Raw genomic sequence first — 21535 nt, 5'->3', positions numbered from 1 at the left:
ACTACATGTGTGGCGGCCTGTGACGCGCCGAAAATGCCCGATCTCAGTTCCTGCTGCCAAAACTGACAATGGACAGGATTATTTCATTCGCCCCTGGAAACGAAGTGCAGCAACCTCCCCCGGTAGAGCAAGGGGGAGCACAGCACCCGTGCCAGCAACTGTTCGGAAAACTTCAGAGATAAGAATCATAAAGCGGGCTTGCATACCTGCGGTGTGTCAGGCTCCGCGGACGGCTCTCCAGCGCCGGCGCTGCTGCTCAGGCTCCGCTTTTCACAGGGCTCCCCGACGAGAAGCTCCTCCGCGGGCAGGATGGGCACCGGCGGCCAAGCGGCCTCGGCGCGACCCGGCGCCACGCAGAGGTTGTAGGAGTAGGGCAAGGTGCCCTCGCAGAAGTCGGCCGGGAAGGCGGCGCCCGCCCCGGAGAAGCGCTGAGCGCCCAGGCAGCGCAGCACGGCGGGCGGCCCGGCACGGCGGCCCCTTGTCAGCACGGCCAGCGCCACGCTCAGCAGGAAGAGCGCGGACAGGAGCGCCAGCGCCAGCACGAGGGAGAACTGCAGCTCCGCCGCCGTCTCGGCGCCCGCCGCCCGCTCGCTCAGCTCCGGCAGCGCCTCCTGCAAGCTCTCGGCCAGCACCACGTGCAGCGTGGCCGTGGCCGACAGCGCCGGCTGCCCGTGGTCCTTCACCACGGCCACGAGCCGCTGCTTCGCTGCGTCCCTCTCCGACACGGCCCGCGCCGTGCGCACCTCGCCGCTGTGCAGCCCCACGCGGAACAGCGCCGACTCCGGCGCCTGCACCAGCTCGTACGACAGCCACGCGTTGCGCCCCGCGTCTGCGTCCACCGCCACCACCTTGGCCACCAGGTATCCGGCCTCTGCCGACCGCGGCACCACCTCGAATGGGGACGAGGCCGCTCCCGGGTTTGTCCCCGAGCCTGCCATCGCCGGCCACAGGAACCGCGGCGCGTTGTCGTTGCGGTCCAACACGAAGACGCGCACCGTCGCTGTCGAGCTCCGCGCCGGCGACCCGCCGTCTTGCGCCCGCACCACCACGGCGAACTCGCGGCACTGCTCGTAGTCGAAGGAGCGCTGCGCGTACACCGCGCCGCTCTGCGCCTCCACAGACACGTACGGCGCCGCGCCCGCGCTGCCGCCCTCCAACGAGTAGCTCACGCGCCCGTTGGCACCTGCGTCCGCGTCACGCGCGCTCACGCGAAGCACCAGTGCGCCCGCCGCGTTGTTCTCCGCCACGTACGCGCTGTAGGCGGCCTCCTCGAACACCGGCGCGTTGTCGTTCACGTCCGACACCTCCAGCACCAGCGCCGTGCTGCTCGACAGCGCCGGGCTGCCCCGGTCCCTCGCCACCACCGTCACCCGGTGCTCCGACGCCTGCTCCCGGTCCAGCAAGCTCGCCGTCACCACTTTGTACGAGCCGCCCGACGACGCCACCAGCGACAGCGGCGCCTCGCCCGACAGCTCGCACCACACTTGACCGTTCTCCCCGGAGTCCGGGTCCTTCACGTTCACCAGGGCCACCACAGTGCCGGCAGGCGCGTCCTCGGGCACCGGGCTCGATACCGACAGCACTGTGATTTCGGGCGCGTTGTCGTTCTCGTCGCTTATGTCTATTTGCACTTCGCAGTAACCGATTAGCCCGCCGCCGTCTTTCGCCTCCAGGCCGAAGCTGTATTTGCTCTTATGCTCGAAGTCGAGGTGTCCCGCCGTCCTGACTTCGCCAGTGGCGCCGTCGATGCTGAACAACGCGCGGACGTCGCCCGGGACGTTGCCAAAGGAGTAGGTGACACGTCCGTTGGAGCCCGCGTCCGCATCGGTGGCGTGCACCCGCAGCACAAGCGACCCCGCATGCAGATTCTCCCGCACTCGCGCCTCATAGACGCTTTTACTAAAAACGGGCGGGTTGTCGTTGGCATCCGTCACATTGATACGAACCTGGACGCTGCCGGACCTCACGGGGTCTCCGCCATCCACCGCCGTCAACAGTAGTTGAAAGGAGCTCTGCTTCTCCCTGTCTAACGCTCTCTCAAGGACTAACTCCGGCTGCTTCTTTCTACGGGGGCTCTCCTTGACGGCGAGGCTGAAGGACGGGTTGCTAGTGAGCTGATAAGTCAGCAGCGAGTTCCTGCCCACGTCCATATCTCGGGCTATCTCCAGCGGAAAAGAAGTACCGGGAGCGATCCATTCACCAATCTCGATGTCCAGAGCATCCTTGCTAAAGGCCGGCGCGTTGTCGTTTACGTCATGAATGGCCACGTCGACGTGGAAAACGTTAAGCGGGTTCTGCACCACCGCCTCGAAGCTGACGGAGCAGGACGCCGACTCGCCGCACATCTCCTCCCGGTCCAGCCTCTCGCTCACGTACAGGTTCCCGTTCTCCCCGTTCACGGTAAAGTATTGCTTCTCGGCGCTCAGCCGCAGCTTGCGTGCCGGCAGCTCCGCCGGGCTCAGCCCCAGGTCCCGCGCCAGCGGCCCCACCAGCGAGCCTCTGCCCAGCTCCTCGGGGATGGCGTAGCGGAGCCGCTCCGGCGCCGCCCGGCAGCACCAGCACAGCAGCAAAGCGGGCAGCAGCACTCGCCCGGCCCCTGGCCGCCGCATCTGCCTCTGCCTGCCCGCCATTCTCGGCAGCGCTCGCCTCGTCCCTCCTCCCTCCTGCCGCTGCCTTCCCTCGCTTCCAGCCCCTCTCCGCAGCGAGCGCAGGGGCTGCCGGAGGGCAGCGAGCTCGGCGCCGGCTCGGACGCCGCTGATCCCCGCGCCGCGTCTTGCCTCTGCTGCCCGTGCCGCTGCCGCTCTGGCCGGCGCCGGGTGAGCGAGCAGCCTGGGGCGGAAGGGCTCTGCGGCGGCTCCGGCTGTGGCTGAGGCTCCAGCGCCGCTTCGCGTCGGCCAACAGCGGCACCCGGAGGCGCCGCGATGCCACCGCAGCCGGGTGATGGCCGCGCTGCGGAGGACTTCGGTTTCCGTCGGCGGGTCGGTGGCTGCACCCGTGATCAAAGCAGCAGCGGTAGGCACCCACCGAAAGAGGATTTCTGTATCTGTAGACGACTTTTAAAGTAGTATTACTTTGTGCCAGGGTGAGTTTCATTTTGCTGTGAATTGCTCCGGTTTGATTCTGAATTAGAATAAGGATTAACACCGATGGAGAATTGTGAGGCCTAAAGGTAGTGGACCTGAACTCAGACCAGTGACACTGTCCACACCTGGCAGAGAAAAAGAAAGGGAAAAACCATCTAGGCTCTTTGCCCTGTGTACATCCTTACACTGATTCCTCTTCCATCCGGAAAAACCTTCAGTGCTCTTGGTGAACCGAAAAATCCAAGATCTGCCATAATAATTGAGTTCATATTTTCGTTGCTTTGATTTGGGGAGCTTCTAGCAAAAGTCCCATCACTTGTCCTGCTCCTCCAAGGACAGCATGGTCAGCTGGATGCTTTTCAATGATTTCTGGTGATTATTGCAGAAAACAGAAACCTCGATCTTACTTCATCAGGGCAGGTATTTCAGTACTGTGATTTTCAGTCGCTTTGCCACGAGTTTTTGCCTTTAAAACATCCTCAGTGCTAAAGGACACCTTGCTACCCACTAGAAGTAAGCAGTGGGTAGGGGTGCGTGCAAGTGTTCTCCATGTCTCCTTTTTGTGAAGCAGAAGCTCAAATATCTGACATTCCTGATTCTTAATAAACAAAATGAAAAGCTCTGACTGGCCTAAATGGGGTAAATATTAAATTCCTGGAATGTACAGGTTCTTTATCATAACTCAGTCTTGAAGATTTGCGTCCAAGAGCACCTGGAAGTTACTGAGGTTTGAACCTGCCAGCAAGCCCTGTCAAATCTGTCCTTGATCCCTTTCACTGGATATTGACTATAACTCTTTATATGTGTCCAGCTACCTACCTTCCTCATACATCTAACAGTACACTTGTCAAAACCATATCCCTCCAGCTGAGTAGCCAACACGTTATGGGGCAAAGTGTGGAAGACACCCTGCACACATTCTCCCTCTGGTCTCCACTCTTTTCCTGGAAACATGTCTGGGCTGGGCTGCCACTCTGCACTTTGAGGGTGGCAGCAGAGATGGTTTTGCCTTCTTTCACTGCAAACAAGTGTACCTGGGTGAGCACCCGTATGCCTATGAAAGCCTTCCTCTTCACAGCTGTAAACATCAAATGTGCATATGGGAACTGCACCTGCACTCAGACAATTGGAACAGATGTGACCTTCCCTCTATTTGACCAGACATCCTGTGGTCCAGCTCCAGCTCATGACAAGAAACAAGGCAAGAGTTGAAAACATGCAGAAATGAACAGAGCAGGACGATTAACATTTCTGAGGCCAAATTATTTGTTTGGGGGAGTCTCCTGTGCTCTTTTTTCACACAAGCTGTTCCACAGAGATGCGACTTCTACTTAGGTCATGTTTACATTGGATACCCCTGACAATAACAAAACACACCCTTACATCTCCTCCTCCACCTTTCATACCTGCTGGAGCATGAGCATGAGGCACTAACACATGCTACTTTGCTTTGCTAAGCTATGCTGACAATTACAACTAAACCTATACACCTAGGAAGTCAAGAAGAGGAAACCAAAACCATTGATTACACAACCAAAGCAAAGAAGCATTAGAAAAGAAAGTCACCAGCTCTCAGCAATTGTTTTCTACTGTGTGGCATGCTATTCTCCCAAAAAGATGAGGCCGTAAGAGCAAAGGCTTTTTTATATTCCATTTTATGCAGCTGTAGAAAAGACAGATAAGGAATGGTAAGAAAAAGGGAACTGCCACCCAGGATGGAAGACAAACTGAGTAATAACTGCACAAAGAGAATAAAGAAATCAAGCTTGGACAAAATTGAGCCATTCCACTACTGCTGCCATTTCCACAGCAACCCTGCACCATAAGATGGTGATGGCACAAGGCTGAGGGGAGGAACATTCATTAGGGTGGAACAATCTGCCACTTCGCCATTGGTGGAGCCCCGCGCACATTTCCTTATGGAGTCCAACACTAAAACAACATTAACCAACCAATTCTTGTTAATCTGTCACCAAGGTGCAAGTCCATCATGTCGGGAAAAAGCACTCATAAACAAAAAATTTCAAATATCAAGCAACAATCACATTTTCCCAACAGCATCGTGTAGAGTTGTAAACCCAGAAGTCAGAAAAGCAAGGCAAGGAAACATTAGAAGAGAAAGTGTTGTCAGAGAAACTTACCTGGAAGACATCTTCCTCCTCATTGCAAGCATTGAAATTCATCCCTGGGAACACCTGGAAGTCATTCATATCTCAAGCTGCAACTCTGGGCCTAAAGTCTTCCTCTGCACTACATAGTATGGGGCTCACTTTAATAGTCACCAGCTCTCAGCAACTGTTTTCTATTCTGTAGCATGCTCATCTCCCAAAAATATGAAGCTCTAAGAGTAAAGGCTTTATCATGGTTCTCTTTTTCCAGCTCAGTATTCAACAATACAACAGATATTCTTTTAGCTTCTGCTTCATTCTCCTCACACTTACAATTCTGTCTTAGGTAGCTGAAGTATTTGCTGCAAAACAACATGCACCATTTCAAATGCAAAAGCACTGCCCAAAATGGGAGAAAAGAACCATGACCTTTTGGAAAACAAAGGCCCAAAAGAAACTGTAACTACAGCTATGGAGAAAATTTACATTGTAATGTTACAGGGAGATACCATTTGGAAAAAAGAGGTTTCCCAAAAAACTTATAAGCCATTGTACCTATGCATCACCCCCTATGTACTGATTTACAATGCAAATGCTCTACTACCATTGCCTTTCAGAACAGGGAAACCAGGAGCACACAAAATATGGCACAGACCTTGGCATCAGGCAGAAAATCAAAGCATTGCCCAACCAAAGCCATGCTGATCGACTTATTTTCCTGGTTCCAAGCCAGACTCTCACCCTCCTTGAATTGTATTCCTAGCCCTTAGTTGCAGTACAGATCATATCCAATGTTTTGGCCATACATCAGCTATGCATGAAAAAGCATGTCATTCTATGACATCTTAAGGAAACAGAGGCATATAAAAGATTTATCTTTGTTTTTGTAGAGTAAATCCTCGACAGTATGGATGGCAACTGTTCCTCCAGCCCAACAAGTGTAAGAGATCTTTTAATGTTTTAGGGGCTAGCAGGGACAATGAGGCCCAGGTTTAAACCTGGATAACAAACAAGGCAAGAATAGAAAACCTGCAGATGGGAAGGAACCATAGCTTAACATTTCAGAGTATGTCAGCTGTAGTAGGTACACAAGAGGGGGATACAGTTGGTAAAATGTCCACATGAGTTCACACCACAGACCATAGCCATATTCTCTCCAGTCAATTTCTTTGGACAGTAGAAAAGAAGTGTATACGTGGGACCACGACTGTGGGCCTCAAATAACAATAAGGACAAAGTGAACTTTTACACCATCTCTGCATATTTTAGACATTTCAAATTATATCACAGCAAACTTTTACATCTGTCCTATCTCTGGACAGACAATTTCTCACTCTGCCTAAAGTTACACAACAGGAAAGCTATATTTGCAGACAGATACAATTGAAAGAAAAGTTGCGCATGCAACTGAGAATAAATATCACAACAGGGACACATTCAGAGAGATTTCACTGCTCATCACACTACTACAACACAATATAAAATGTTCTCAAGTGCGTAAGCAATATGCAGCTCTGATGAAGACCCAGTCATCAAACTATTAGCTCAAAACACCATCATCATACTTCAGCACATGGTCAACTTGGCAGATACACGACTGAAAGCTTAATGTAAACCATACATCTATGATCACAAAATGATCATGCAACAGGAAAGCAAGCTGATGAACCTACAGCTTGGACAGTTGGAGATCAACCAAGGGAGTATCCAAAAAAAAAAAAAAAAAAAAAAAAATACACCTTCAGAATAATTTTCTGTGTGCCAGCAATAAATCTGGGAATCTCCTTCTCACACACAACACCCTGAGACCCTCCTCAAACCCTTCACAGCTTGCATCATTGTCATCGATCTTCATAATTTGCATTCAGATTCCATCAAAAGAAAAGATGCACAGAGAAGATCTTTACCATGGATAAAATTTGAATTCTCACCATGTGTATGTGAGAAGCGAGAGTATTTCTTCCAATGACATTTTAAGGAAACATGTCTGTGAAAGTCTTCCTCATCACAGCACTAAACATGAAAAACATGTATGGGACAGGCAGGCAAATGTAACAGATCTGATCTTACACACATTATTAGAAACAACTTCCCACCTTTAGATCATGAGAACAAGCAAGGAAGAAGTGAACACATACAAAACAAAAGGATCATAACATACTCTTCTTGATAATGGCTCTTAGAATAGGTACAGAATTCAGGTCTGTAGTAGGGAATGAATAATCCTCCCAAAATTGTCTCCTCCCAAAGCTTATGGCACCTGTCATAAGTACGTAATTAAGCTGTCAGTTAGAAACATCACAACAACCTGCAAACACACAACAAGAACCTTCCAAGGCTCCCTGTACAGCTGGAAAAACATTTCTTTGGCCAAGCTTCTTTGGGAAGACGAAGCATTTCCCAATAACACGGATGGGCACAGAACAGGGAGAGAAGTAACCTATGTCTCTTGTTCCCTTCAACAGCCCCTCAGCCATTTTACCCATGAATCATCATTCCACGTGCAGAGTTATTATGCTACGTCACCACGCGGTAGTAGTCCTCAAAGGACTTCTCCAGGCGGAACGGGAGGCTCTCGCCGATGCTGCACCGCACCTGGCCGTTCGCCCCCGAGTCCCGGTCGTGGACGTGCTGCAGGGCCACCACCATCCCCAGCGGCGCGTCCTCAGACATCTCACTCAGAGCCGATCGTACTGAAATCTCGGGTGCGTTGTTGTTGACGTCTGTCACAGTGATCACGACTTTCGTGCTGTCGAAAAGACTCCCCCCATCATGCGCCTGCACCTCTAGTTCATATGAGGACATTTCTTCTAAGTCCAGGGTTCGCACCAGGGTGAGTGCTCCCGTCTCAGTGCCCAGCTGGAAAACCTTCGAGGCTTTGTCTGTGATTTTCGTCAACGAGTATTTCACGTGTCCGTTCAGACCTTCGTCAGAGTCGGCGGCCGTGACGGTGACGAGGACGGAGCCCACGGGCACGTCCTCGGGCACACGCACCGTGTACTCCGCCTGGCTGAACACGGGCGCGTTGTCGTTGGCGTCCAGCACGGCCACGCGGATCCGCGCCGTGCCCGTCCGCGCAGGCTCTCCGCCGTCGCTCGCCCTCAGCACCAGCTCGTGAAACGCCGCCTCCTCGCGGTCCAGCGCCTTCGCCAGCACCAGCTCGGGACGCTGATCCCCGCCTGCACGGCCAGGGAGAAGTGCTCGTCGCCGCTCAGCTCGTAGTGCTGCAGCGAATTGGGGCCCGAGTCCGGGTCGTGAGCCCTAGCCAGGGGAAATCGCGACCCTGGGGCAGTCATCTCGCTCATTCTCAGTTCTTTTTCTTCTTGTCGGAAGCTGGGAGCATTATCGTTAATATCCTTTATTTCCACTTCGATTTTGTAAACCTGCATTTCCCCCTCCACTATCACCTCGCACCGCAGCACGCATTGCTGCACACTCTCGCACAGCTGCTCCCTGTCTATCCTCCCTGCCGTCACCAAATGGCCCGTCTTCCCGTGCAGGGCGAAATACTGCGTCCTACCTTCGGAGACGACTTGGACGCCGCGGTCGCAGAGCGCCGGCACCTCCAGCCTCAGGTCCTTTGCCACGTCACCCACGAACGAGCCCTTGGGCAGCTCCTCGGGAACCGAGTACCGCAGCTGCCCCCATGCCGCGTCCCAGGCCGCCATCAGGACGCCCCACAGCAGGGCTCGCTCCCGCCGGCTGCATCGCCTCCACGCAGCGCTCATCACCGCCGCAGGCAGCTCCTCTCCGCAGACCGCTGGTTCTGCTCCTTCTTCTGCTGCGGCTGTTGCACTGGCTTCCTGTCACGGCCGCCGCTGCCGCCGGCCTCTCCACCTCGCTTCAGCACGGCTCCGCACCGCGGGGACGCTCGCAGACCTCCCGGGCGCCGGGACGGCCAGCGAGAAAGCGAGAGAGCCGGGCCGCAGCGGGCGGGGCTGCCGGCAGCACTCCGGCCTTCCTCTCGCTCCTCCTCGGCCAACAGCGGCGCCCGCAGCCTCCTCTCGGCACTGCAGGTACCGAGCGCTGCCCTCCCAGACTTGCCCACGGCCATTTCGCGGGGTCGGCCCGGGCACCAAGGACCTGCCATCGGTCCCGGCCAGCGATCTTCTCCTGCCTCGGCTGCCCTCGAGACGAGATCTGCCGTGACCCATTAGCCGGGGATTTCCACCGCCCAGGAAAAGTGTATTGGTGCTGGCGGTATACATAAAGTAAAACGCTTGTTCTGATTTTAACATAAAGAATATTCTTGGAATTTTTCCATCAGTCCAAAAGCATAATCTCCACCACAAATTTTTTTTAGCCTTAGTTACTGAACGACTTGTACAAGGAGAGCAAAAGAAAACGGGCCCTGAGATCCCAAACATAATAATCAGACACACCCTTCCCACCATTCCCGAAAATCTGGTTTCAGCTCAGTAACCCAGGTGGCGGGAACTTTGCTTTAAATACTTCAGTTCATACGCAACAAGCTTCGAATTCACTATACCACCAGCCCTGCCGGAGATGAGACATTTAAGTGTTCGACTAGAGTAAGAACCGGAGCAGGTACATCTGCCTTTGCTCTTGTGATTTTATAGGACTGCTCCACGTTTTTCATATAAACCCATTTTTCCCAATATTCGACTGTAAAAGCGAAGTTTAAGGACTTTAATGGGTAATTTCCCTTTTTAATTGCCGTGTGTGTGGCTGACACACGAAACTCCTTGGTTTATTCCATGCACCTCTCCGTGAAACGGGCAGAGCAAAAGAGGACAGGGTCCGACATACCAAAGGAGGTTGGTTCGGTTTTGTTATTTTGAGATCACATACTACACCTTCACCAGTGTATGGAACACTGAGCAAAGACGATAAAGAAGAGGCAACCACCACCAGGGAAAAGGGATGAACAGTAACTGCACAAAGAACTCAGAAAAATTACGCCCCGATAGAACTTATCCTTGCCATCAATGCTGCTATTTCTCCGAAAGGCGGCAGGGCACAAGACAGAAAACAGAAACATTCCCTAGGGAGGGACAATCTATAACTGCTCAATTCAGGGAACCACACGCGCATTGCTTTTGGCAACCAGCATGAACCAGGTCCAAGACTATCGTTTCGGTAAAAAGTGATCAGGAAGGAAACATCTCCAATACCAAGCGTCACCCCATTTTCTCGACCCCGTTGTGTAGTCAGCAAACAGCTCTCACTTCTCCCGTCACCACTTGGGAATCTTTCATTATAGGCTGACACTATTGCCTAGGACTAGGGGCTGCCGTTCTAGAGTAACTCAGCAGCAGGCAGCGATGCGAACGCACTCGCTCTCGAGGTTCATGACAAGGAAAAAAAAAAAAAAATCGGGCAGAAAGCAAGCTCTTCACAAAGTACAGCTCTTTAGGAAAGGGGGGAGTAAAAAACCAAAATAGTCTATCAAAGACAGAACACGACTTAACCCCTGTATAAAAAGGCAGAAGACGAATGGGGGGAGGGGGGAAGGTAAAAAAAAAAAAGGGCACAAGAAATTCCAACAAATAATGCCTGGATAAAATTAGCCGCTCAATAGTTAATCGAGGGCCTTCCCACCGAATCTACACCTGTGACGGCGGGTAGCGCGCCGAAAACGCCCGTTCACAATGCCTGCGGCCAAAACAGCCTAGAGACAGGGTTGTTTCGTTCTTTCCTAGAAACAAAGACCGGCAGCTTCCCTCTTCCCCGACAAAGCAACGAAAAGCAACATCCCACAAGCTACCACAGTTTCGGAATGTGTCCAAGATAAGAACCTAAGAACGGACTTACATACCTGCGGTGCGTTGAGCTCCGCGGACGGCTCTCCAGCGCCGGCGCTGCTGCTCAGGCTCCGCTTTTCACAGGGCTCCCCGACGAGAAGCTCCTCCGCGGGCAGGATGGGCACCGGCGGCCAAGCGGCCTCGGCGCGACCCGGCGCCACGCAGAGGTTGTAGGAGTAGGGCAAGGTGCCCTCGCAGAAGTCGGCCGGGAAGGCGGCGCCCGCCCCGGAGAAGCGCTGAGCGCCCAGGCAGCGCAGCACGGCGGGCGGCCCGGCACGGCGGCCCCTTGTCAGCACGGCCAGCGCCACGCTCAGCAGGAAGAGCGCGGACAGGAGCGCCAGCGCCAGCACGAGGGAGAACTGCAGCTCCGCCGCCGACTCGGCGCCCGCCGCCCGCTCGCTCAGCTCCGGCAGCGCCTCCTGCAAGCTCTCGGCCAGCACCACGTGCAGCGTGGCCGTGGCCGACAGCGCCGGCTGCCCGTGGTCCTTCACCACGGCCACGAGCCGCTGCTTCGCCGCGTCCCTCTCCGATACGGCCCGCGCCGTGCGCACCTCGCCGCTGTGCAGCCCCACGCGGAACAGCGCCGACTCCGGCGCCTGCACCAGCTCGTACGACAGCCACGCGTTGCGCCCCGCGTCCGCGTCCACCGCCACCACCTTGGCCACCAGGTACCCGGCCTCGGCCGACCGCGGCACCACCTCGAATGAGGCCGGCTCTGCCGCCGCGCCAGCCGCGGGCCACAGGACCCGCGGCGCGTTGTCGTTGCGGTCCAACACGAAGACGCGCACCGTCGCTGTCGAGCTCCGCGCCGGCGACCCGCCGTCTTGCGCCCGCACCACCATGGCGAACTCGCGGCACTGCTCGTAATCGAAGGAGCGCTGCGCGTACACCGCGCCGCTATGCGCCTCCACCGACACGTACGGCGCCGCGCCCGCACTGCCGCCCTCCAACGAGTAGCTCACGCGCCCGTTGGCGCCCGCGTCCGCGTCCCGCGCGCTCACGCGAAGCACCGGAGCACCCGCCGCGTTGTTCTCCGCCACGTACACGCTGTAGGCGGCCCCGTCGAACACCGGCGCGTTGTCATTCACGTCGGACACCTCCAGCACCAGCGCCGTGCTGCTCGACAGCGCCGGGCTGCCCCCGTCCCTGGCCGTGATGGTGATATTGTAAGCAGAGTCCTTTTCTCTGTCTAAGGCACTCGCTATTATTAGTTTATAGGTGTTCCCTGATGACGATTCTAGTCTGAAAGGCATATCGCCGTCAATATTGCAGCTTACTTTGCCGTTATCTCCCGAATCTCTGTCGCGGACATTGACCACAGCTACAACTGTGCTCGGGACCGAGTCTTCGGGTATCGGGTTCAAGATAAGCAGGTGGGAAAGTGTTGGTGCGTTGTCGTTCACGTCTAGAATGTCTATGTGGACTTTGGCATGAGCACTCAGTCCGCCCCCGTCCTTGCCTTCAACACTCACTTCATAATATTTTCCTTGTTCATAATCTAAGGGGCCTGTTACCTTCACGTCTCCTGTCCTCGAGTCTAGAGTGAAGAGCTGGCGAGCACTGTTTGCAATGTCACTGAAAGTGTAGATAATTTCTGCATTTGTACCTTCGTCGCTGTCGGTAGCTTTCACCTGAAAAGCTAAGGAGCCCTCTGACAGGTTTTCCAGAAGCTGAACCTTGTAGATCTCTTTTGTGAATACTGGCGGGTTGTCATTTGCATCGGTCACGGAAATAGTAACCTGGGCGGTCCCGGATCGGACTGGATCCCCACTATCCACCGCCGTCAATATCAAATGGTGATTTCTCTGTTTTTCTCGATCTAAGCTTTTCTCCAATACCAGTTCCGCATGTTTCGTCCCATCAGGACTCTCCCTCACTACAAGGGAGAAGAGCGGGTTGGGGGTAAGTTGGTAGTTTTGTAAGGAGTTCGCTCCGATGTCAGGATCTCTGCCACTGCCCAGGGGGAACCTGGCCCCAGGAACCGTGGACTCGATTATTTCTATGTCAACAAATTCTCTGTCAAACTGCGGCGCATTGTCGTTGATATCCTGGATAGTAACGCTGACATGAAAGATATTGAAAGGCTTTTCCACGACAACCTCCAAATTGAGGACACAGGGCGACAAGGCCCCGCAGACATCCTCTCTGTCTATCCTCTCCTTTACGCGCAGATTTCCATTCTCTTCCGCTAGATTAAAGTATTGCTTTTCATTACCAGAGACTATCCGCAGCTTGCGTGCCGGCAGCTCCGCCGGGCTCAGCCCCAGGTCCCGCGCCAGCGGCCCCACCAGCGAGCCTCTGCCCAGCTCCTCGGGGATGGCGTAGCGGAGCCGCTCCGGCGCCGCCCGGCAGCACACCGGCAGCAGCGCGACCAACAGCACAATCCAGGCAGCGGCTGCCCGGCTCTGCGCTGCCGATCGCTCCTCCATGCTCCGCTTTGCTGAAGAGGATTCTGCAGGCGATTTTAAATTAGGCTTTCGGAGCAGCTGGATCAGTACCCTAGAGAAATAAATATAGGAAATCCCTGTTGCCGGGCGGAGGACCGGTTGAGTCGGGCTGCTCCTGTTCTCCGCTCTCGGCGGAGAGGCACTGCAGATCGGGGCCGGGGAGGGGCCGACGGCGGAGCTGCTTCTCCGACTTGGCCAACAGTGACACCGTGAGTCCGCACCGGAGAAAAGCAACGACCAAGAGGAAGAGAACACCCCAAGGTGCTGCCACGTCCTGAAATCGGACTCACATCCGGGTGGGAAAATATAAACGTCAGTAACGTGAAATAGAAAACTTGTACCTGTGCTGAAAAGGTGCGTCTAGGAATTCCCATTGCCTGAATTCCTTACACTTACAAATCTTCTGCAGGCCAAATCCTCCCCCATTGCTCGGAGGATGTGAGGCAAGGTCTCTAGCTCTGATCTCCAGGGTGCTGCACGGGGTGTCCTCGCTGCCACCTCCTCTCCACTGTGAGAGAAGCGGCAGGACGGGATGAACGCTGCAGCCCCAGGAATCCCAGACCCTGATTAAACCACAGAATTCACACTAGACCCACCAGAGCAGTCTCTTGACATTCCATGACCAGCATCACCATGTCAGTACCATACAATCCAATCCCGAATTTCTTATATCTGACAAACCACATCCTCATCTCCTAAGCCAGCCGTTACTGCAGTGGGTCTCAAACCTTAAGAATATTTGCTGGCAAATGTCAGCGACGCTTAGCATTCCTTGAACAAGCCAAGAGAAACCAGAGAGATCCCTCACAAAAAGGCGTTGTATCTCACCTGTACATTAAAAACTCGTTCCACTTACCGTGAACAAAAAAAAGAAACAAACAACCCATATACCCGAGGGAAGGTTGTATCACCACAGCCCCTTACACAGGAGACAAAGAAAGACTAGAAAAGCCTCCACATTACCTACAGCGTCATTATAGGTCAGCGTGAAGACCTCCTCCTCTTCTCAGTAAAGCGTTAGAAAATGTGTTTTCCTGCTGACTCTGGCCATTAAGCCAGAGGAGAAGAATTCCTTCTCTTCCAGCTACGCTTACACATAATTCACGGTGACACATTAATAACTTATCTGAACGAGAAGCTGGTTTTAATGTGTAGTGTTTCAGGAGTCAAGTGGCAGCAAACAGGTGAACGTGTTTACATGAGATCAAAAGAAGGATGTAGATATTTATATAGGGACCTCGGGACTGCTGAAACGTGTGACGGTCAATTCTCTGCCTCCTATATGACAAAATTCGACTATCACCACCCACACACACATTTTCATGCATCTTCACACAGCGAGGCACACCCCCACCCCCCAACCGCTGTTTCAAGCGGAGATTGATGTCTCCTAGTTCCACGATTTTCTCTTCCCCCTTGTGCCTGGGTCTGTAGGACACAATACAGCCTCAGAAGGTCGGCAGCTAAGAATCAGCCTGCATCAGCGAGGGAAACACTTTCTTCTCATATGCATATTCCATGTAATTTTGTGTCTGATGAAGGACAGCAGAAAGGCATAACATCCACAAGGTTAATTTATGTGCAGCATATGTTGTGCCTCAGTTTACATTTCCACCACACTCAAAAGCATCAGTCACAATGTTTTAGCAAGATCTAGGATCACCACAAGAACCACTCTGCAGACTTGCACCGTGAACCTTATAGTATGATTTTCCCTCGACTTGAAAAGTCATTTTTTTGACACGAGTTCATTTTGTTTTTCATGCAACGATGCAATGTATCACCAACTTCAATAGGAGAATTACAAACAATAGAGCGAACTAATATTATCCATTGATTCTATTTCTGAAGTCCTAAAAGCCTATCCAGGCCATACTGAAAGATCAGTAATGGAAGAGATAAGGCAAGTCACTTCCAAAACAGCCTGTTTGGTAGACGTACTTTCAGAACAGAATGATGTGCTTGGCAGGAAAAAAAATATATTTAATATTATAAGACAACCAAGAAATTAAGTCGTTTATATTCTTAAATTAACTTGCATTCCAAAATTAGATACAAGATAAACAGCCAGTGATGAATCGTACTTTGTTTTAAAATATTTTCAATCTGTATTCTAGCAGATATTTGGATGTCTACGTTTGTACATCAATTGATAATTTATATCGAATCCAAAGGTTAAGTCATGAAACCCAGCAGTGGGAAAATCTCGATGGGTTATCAGGCTGATTTTTCCCCATGCGAATACGAATCAATTCATAGAACTTTGAGTGTCTTTAAATGGAATAAATTAATTTGTTAAAGGCAAATTTCCAAGTAACCTGGGACTTTAAAGATGTTGGCTTTGGGGATGCAAGGTGGACCAATTCTACCAGCACTTAAGACCTGATACAGTGCATAGCAATGAAATTCTGGGAACTGTGTACTTAAAAGTGAGTAAACAAGTTCAAGGAAGTGTCAGAGGAAGACCTAGACTGAAATTTCCTTGTGCAGCTGCACATGCAATGGAACCTTCCAGCCTTAGAGAAAGTTAGATGTGATGAAATCTGCCTAGCCGGTAGAGAACATGGCACATAAAACGCGCAGAGAAGACTCAGCACACTTCAGAAGATGACATTCACGAGCCGGCTATTATCGTAAACCACGATTTTCAAAACTGGGAACGATGCAGTTTGAAATGTCAGTGGCCACCCTAAGAATCCTAAAGAAACTGCAAGCAGAAGGTGGTTAAAAAAATTAACGTACCTGACAGGAAACTTGGCCATCATTCCCGGCAATGTGATCTCCGGTATGGACGAGATCACCCGAAGCCTCAGCCGGCGGCCGGGCCGGGAGGGTGTCGCAGCAGCTGCCGGCCGACAAGCGGAGCTGGCTCTTGCGCGAGTCGGCCGTGAGCGACACCTCGTGCGAGTAGGAGTGCAGGAAGGCGCGGACGCCGTCGATGCCCACGAAGTGCGAGGCCGGGACGCCGCGCAAGGCGGCGCTGCCCGCCGCCGCCAGCAGCTGCGAGCGGCGCCAGCGCCGCAGGCGCAGCGCCAGCAGCAGCATCAGGAAGGCGAGGAAGAGGCAGGACACGGCCGCCACGGCCAGCACCAGCCAGCGCGTGAGGCTGCCGGCCGGCTCGCCCGGCGTCGCCGCCGCCGCGCTGCCCAGCTCCGAGAGCAGCTCGGCCACGCTCTCGGCCAGCACCACCGTCAGCGTGGCCGTGGCCGACAGCGCCGGCCGCCCGTGGTCCTTCACCACCACCACCAGGCTCTGCCGCGCCGCGTCGCGGGCCAGCGGGAAGCGCGCCGTGCGCACCTCGCCGCTGTGCAGCCCCACGCGGAACAGCCCCGGCTCCGTCGCCTTGGCCAGCTCGTACGACAGCCACGCGTTCTGCCCCGCGTCCGCGTCCACCGCCACCACCTTGGCCACCAGCGCCCCGGGCTCCGCCGAGCGCGGCGCCAGCTCCACGCCTGCCCAGCCCGCGCCCGCCGCGGACGACGGCGCCGCCGCCGGCGGGTACAGCACCTGCGGCGCGTTGTCGTTCTCGTCCACGATCTCCAGTCGCACCGACACGTTGCTGCTCAGCGCCGGCGCGCCGCCGTCCTCCGCCCGCACCCACAGCCGCACCTCGCGCACCTCCTCGTAGTCGAAGGAGCGCAGCGCGTACAGCGCGCCCGTCTCCGCCTGCACCGACACGTACGACGAGAGCGGCGCGTCCCGCACCCGCCCCTCCGACAGCCGGTACCGCACGCGCGCGTTCTGCCCCCAGTCCGCGTCCCACGCCCGCACCGTCAGCACCAGCGCGCCCGCCGCGTTGTTCTCGGCCAGGCGGGCGCTGTAGCGCGCCTCCGCGAACACCGGTGCGTTGTCGTTCACGTCCAGCACCCGCAGCGCCAGCACCGCGCTGCTCTCCAGCGCCGGCGACCCGCCGTCCACCGCCCTCACCGTTATGTTGTACTCAGACACCTTCTCGCGGTCCAGCTCCCTCGACGTCACCACACTGTAGTAGCTGCCCTGAGAGCTCTGCAGCCGGAACGGGATGCCCCCGTCCAGCGAGCATCGCACCTGGCCGTTCGCCCCCGAATCCCGGTCCTGAAAGTGAAGAAGGGCTACCACAGTCCCCGGCGGCGCATCCTCAGAGATCTCGCTCAGCGACGACCGCACTGAAATATCTGGTGCGTTGTCGTTGACGTCTGTCACAGTGATGGCAACTTTCGCGGTGTCAAAAAGGCCTCCGCTGTCCCTTGCCTGCACGTCCAGTTTGTAGGAGTCGTCCTCCTCGAAGTCCAGGCTCCGCACCAACGTGAGCTCTCCCACCTCAGAGTCCAGCTGAAATATCTCCGATGTCAGCTGCGTTTCTTTCTTCAACGAGTATTTCACGTGTCCGTTCAGACCCTCGTCGGCGTCGGTGGCCGTGAGGATGATGAGGACAGAGCCCACGGGCATGTCCTCGGGCACACACACCGTGTATTCCGCCTGGCTGAACACGGGCGCGTTGTCGTTGGCGTCCAGCACGGCCACGCGGATCCGCGCCGTGCCCGTCCGCGCAGGCTCTCCGCCGTCGCTCGCCCTCAGCACCAGCTCGTGAAACGCCGCCTCCTCGCGGTCCAGCGCCTTCGCCAGCACCAGCTCGGGACGCTGATCCCCGCCGGGGCCCGCCTGCACGGCCAGCGAGAAGTGCTCGTCGCCGCTCAGCTCGTAGCGCTGCAGGGAATTGGGGCCTGAGTCTGGGTCGTGAGCCCTGGCCAAAGGAAACCGCGACCCCGGGGCTGTCATTTCGCTCATTGTCTCCTCTAGCTCGGTTTCCTTGAAGCTGGGGGCGTTGTCGTTAATGTCTGTGATCTCCACTGTGATTTCGTAAAACTTCATGTCCCCCTCCACGATCACCTCACAGCGCAGCACGCATTTCTCCACCAGCCGGCACAGCTGCTCCCTGTCTATCCTCTCCGCAGTCACCAAATGGCCCGTCTTCCCGTGCAGGGCGAAATACTGCGTCTTACCTTCAGAGACGACTCGGACGCCGCGGTCGCGGAGCGCCGGCAGCTCCAGCCCCAGGTCCTTGGCCACGTCGCCCACGAATGAGCCCTTGGGCAGCTCCTCGGGAACCGAGTACCGCAGCTGTCCCCACGCCGCGTCCCACGCAGCCACCAGGACGGTCCACAGGAGCGCTCGCTCCCGCTGGCCCCAGCGCCTTCCTCTCTCCGCCATTGCAAAGCTCGGCAGCATCCGCCGAAGCCGCTCGCGGGTCACCTCTGCCGCCGCACTCCTCCCGCCGAGCCCTCTTCCGAACAGCTCGGTTCGTACCTCTCCCACAGCGCTTCTTTCGGGCTCGGAACTTGCAGCCCCGCGTCTCCCTCGCCGCTGCTCGGGCAGCCGCCGCCCTCCGTTCGGCCCATCGTGAGCCAACAGCGACACTCGGAGCCGCAGACAGCAACTGCAGCGTAGGGTAAGGGGCTCTCCTGGCCGGCGCTCCACCCTTGCTCAGCTAGCAGCGCTTGCTCTTACCTCTGATAACAGTGCTTACAGATTCACGCACATGCCCGCATTCACGATAGTCTATCCGACAAGTCCTATCCACCGCATTGCTTCATAGAATTACTGAATGATAGAATCACAGAATGGTGTGGGTTGGAAAGGACCTTTAAAGGCCAACTAGTTCCACCCCCCTGACATGGGCAGGAACACCTTTCACTAGACCAGGTTGCTCAAAGCCTTGTCCAACCTGGCCTTGAATATCTTCAGGCATGGTGCATTTACCACCTCGCTGGGCAACTTGTTCTAGTGTTTCACCACCCGCATTATAAACAATTTCTTCCTTATATCTAGTCTGAATCTACCCTCTTTTAGTTTAAATCTATTCATCCTTGTCCTATCACAACAGGCCCTACAAAAAGTCTGTCCCCATCTTTCTCACAAGCTCCCTTGAATTATTGAAAGGCCACAATAAAGTAACCCCAGAGCTGGATGTGACACTCCAGGTGGAGTTTCACCAGGACAAAGCAGAGGGACAGAATCATCTCCCTCAACATGCTGGCCATGCTGCTGCTAATTCAGCCAAGGATATGGCTGGTTTTCTTGGCTGTGAGAGTGCATCACTGGCTCACGTTCACCTTTTCATCCACCATTACCCCCAAGTCCTTCTCTGCAGGGCTGCTCTCAACCCCTTCATCCCCCAGCCTGTATTGATTCTGGAGGTTGCCCCATGTCACAGAACCAATAAATAGAGTCTAAACAAAATGTATTGTTCAAATTCAATTAAAGCTCCAGCCACATTAACTACAGGTTCAAGATGTCACATGGATTCATCACTACACTGCCAATTATTAAACTTTAGGGCCAAATGATCCAAAACGTGCTATCACTCCCCTAAAAATGGAGGGCTCTCAACCACAAGGAGTTACCTTGGATGGTGTCCTGGCCAAAGTGAAGAGCCCCCGACTGCAGACCACTGCTCTGAGGAGGGCCAAATCAAAATGGCTGCCCAAGGGGCTCCTTTTATACCCTGGTTGAACGTGACCTGTGGCCATAGATGGTCATGTAGCCCCTCATTGTCTCAGAACCCCAACTTCCTCGTCTCTCTGCTTGCCACCATATGAGTGGAACAAGAGCTGAGCATGCAGGAAGCTCTCCCAGGCTTTCATTAGTGGGGGGAAGCTTCCATAGGCTTTTTCCAGGTCCTTGTCAAGGCTATTATCAGGGCGGGTGTATCTGCCACACCCTGACCCAGGTGCAGGAGTTTACACTTGGTCTTGTTAAACACCATGGCATTCACCTGCACCCACTTCTTGAGCTTGTCCAGCTGCCTCTGAATGGCATCCTGTCCCTGAGGTGTATGAACTACACCATCAATTCTGGTGTCATCTGCAAATATGCTGAGGGTGCACTTGATCCCACTGCCTGTGTTACTGATAAAGATATTAAACAGTACTGGCCCCCATATGGATGCTGGAGGCAAACCACTCACCACTGATTTCCATTTGGACATTATGCTGTAGAATATCCAGCCAATTCGTCATCCACTAACCAGTCCATCCATCAAATCCACCTGTCTCCAATTTAGAGAGAAGAATGTTGTGGAGGACTGTGTGAAAGACCTCACAGAAGCCCAGGGAGATACATTCCCTTAGTCACTGATGTAGTCACTCTGTCATAGAAGGCCACTAGGCTGGTCAGGCAAGGCTTGCCCTCAGTGAAACTGTGCTGGCTGTCTCAAATCACTTCCCTCTTCTCTATGTGCCTTTACACATCTTCTAGAAGGATCTGTTGCATGATCTTCCAAGGCACAGAGGTAAGATTGAGGTCACTAGTTCCCAGGGTCCTCCTTTCAACCCTTTTTAAAAATGGGTGTGATACTTCCCTTTTTCTAGTCACCGGGGACTTCACCTGCCTGCCATTACTTTTGAAATATCGTGGAGAGTGGCTTGGCAACTACATCAGCCAATTCTCTCAGAATCTTGAGATTCATCTCATCGAGTCCCATAAACTTATGTATGTTCCAGTTCCTCTGGTGGTCTCAAACCTGATCTTCTCTTACAGCGGCAGGGGAAGGACTTTGCTCCCCCTGTAGAAGTCCTTCACGCTATTCTATGCATCCCTTGAAAAGTTCAGCTTCAGTCATGCCTTGGCCTTCCTAACTCCGCCCCTACACAACCGGATAGCGTCCCTAGACTCTTCCCAGGATACCTATCCCAGCTTCTACTGCCTGTGTATTTCGTTCTTGCCCCTTAGTTTGAATGGCAAGTCTTTACTCAGCCATGTCAGTCTCTTGCCTTCTATTCCTTATTTTCCATCCTGGTTTGGAAGATCACTCCCCCAACCTCCCTGCTTTGTAGATGCCTTTACGCATCCAGGTCTTCCAGGAGAGTAGGGGCCAGGTTGCCCCAGTCTGGATATAACTGGGCCCCATCGCAGCCAGATTTATTATGTGTGGGGATTGAGAGATCTTGCACTTTGTGGAAAGCATCCTTAAAGATCTGTCAGTTCAATTATGCTCCTTTGTCCCTGAGGGCAGTTTTTCATGGGGTCTAACCCCTTGAAGAGTGGGAAGTGTGTTTTCCTGAAATATAGGGACATGACTTTACTCTTCACCTGACCTATACCCCTCAAGACTGTGAAACCAACCAGTATGTGACACTGCAACCCAGACCGTC

The 21535-nt window shown here is 54.3% G+C and overlaps 1 protein-coding gene across 3 annotated transcripts in view; it reads right to left on the bottom strand.

Annotated features, from left to right (window-relative positions):
• Positions 1-18719, bottom strand: part of LOC115615496 (protocadherin gamma-A4-like) — a 149782-nt gene extending 131063 nt beyond the window's left edge. Inside the window, exon 1 of one of the 3 annotated variants that reach the window (XM_032920248.1) lies at positions 16146-18719. In XM_032920248.1, the coding sequence (XP_032776139.1) occupies positions 16146-18611 (2466 nt within the window). In that variant the 5' untranslated portion in view covers positions 18612-18719. Of the gene's footprint in view, positions 1-206; positions 2794-10970; positions 14349-16145 lie in introns of those variants that run through there. The other 2 variants (XM_032920260.1, XM_032920257.1) reach the window with 2 other exon arrangements.
• Between the last annotated feature and the right edge of the window lie 2816 nt (positions 18720-21535).

Source organism: Strigops habroptila, chromosome 12 (genome assembly GCF_004027225.2).
Source record: "Strigops habroptila isolate Jane chromosome 12, bStrHab1.2.pri, whole genome shotgun sequence".
Classification (NCBI taxonomy): domain Eukaryota; kingdom Metazoa; phylum Chordata; class Aves; order Psittaciformes; family Psittacidae; genus Strigops; species Strigops habroptila.
Note: the sequence above shows the minus strand (reverse complement) of the source record. Positions and strands in the feature narration are given on the sequence as shown.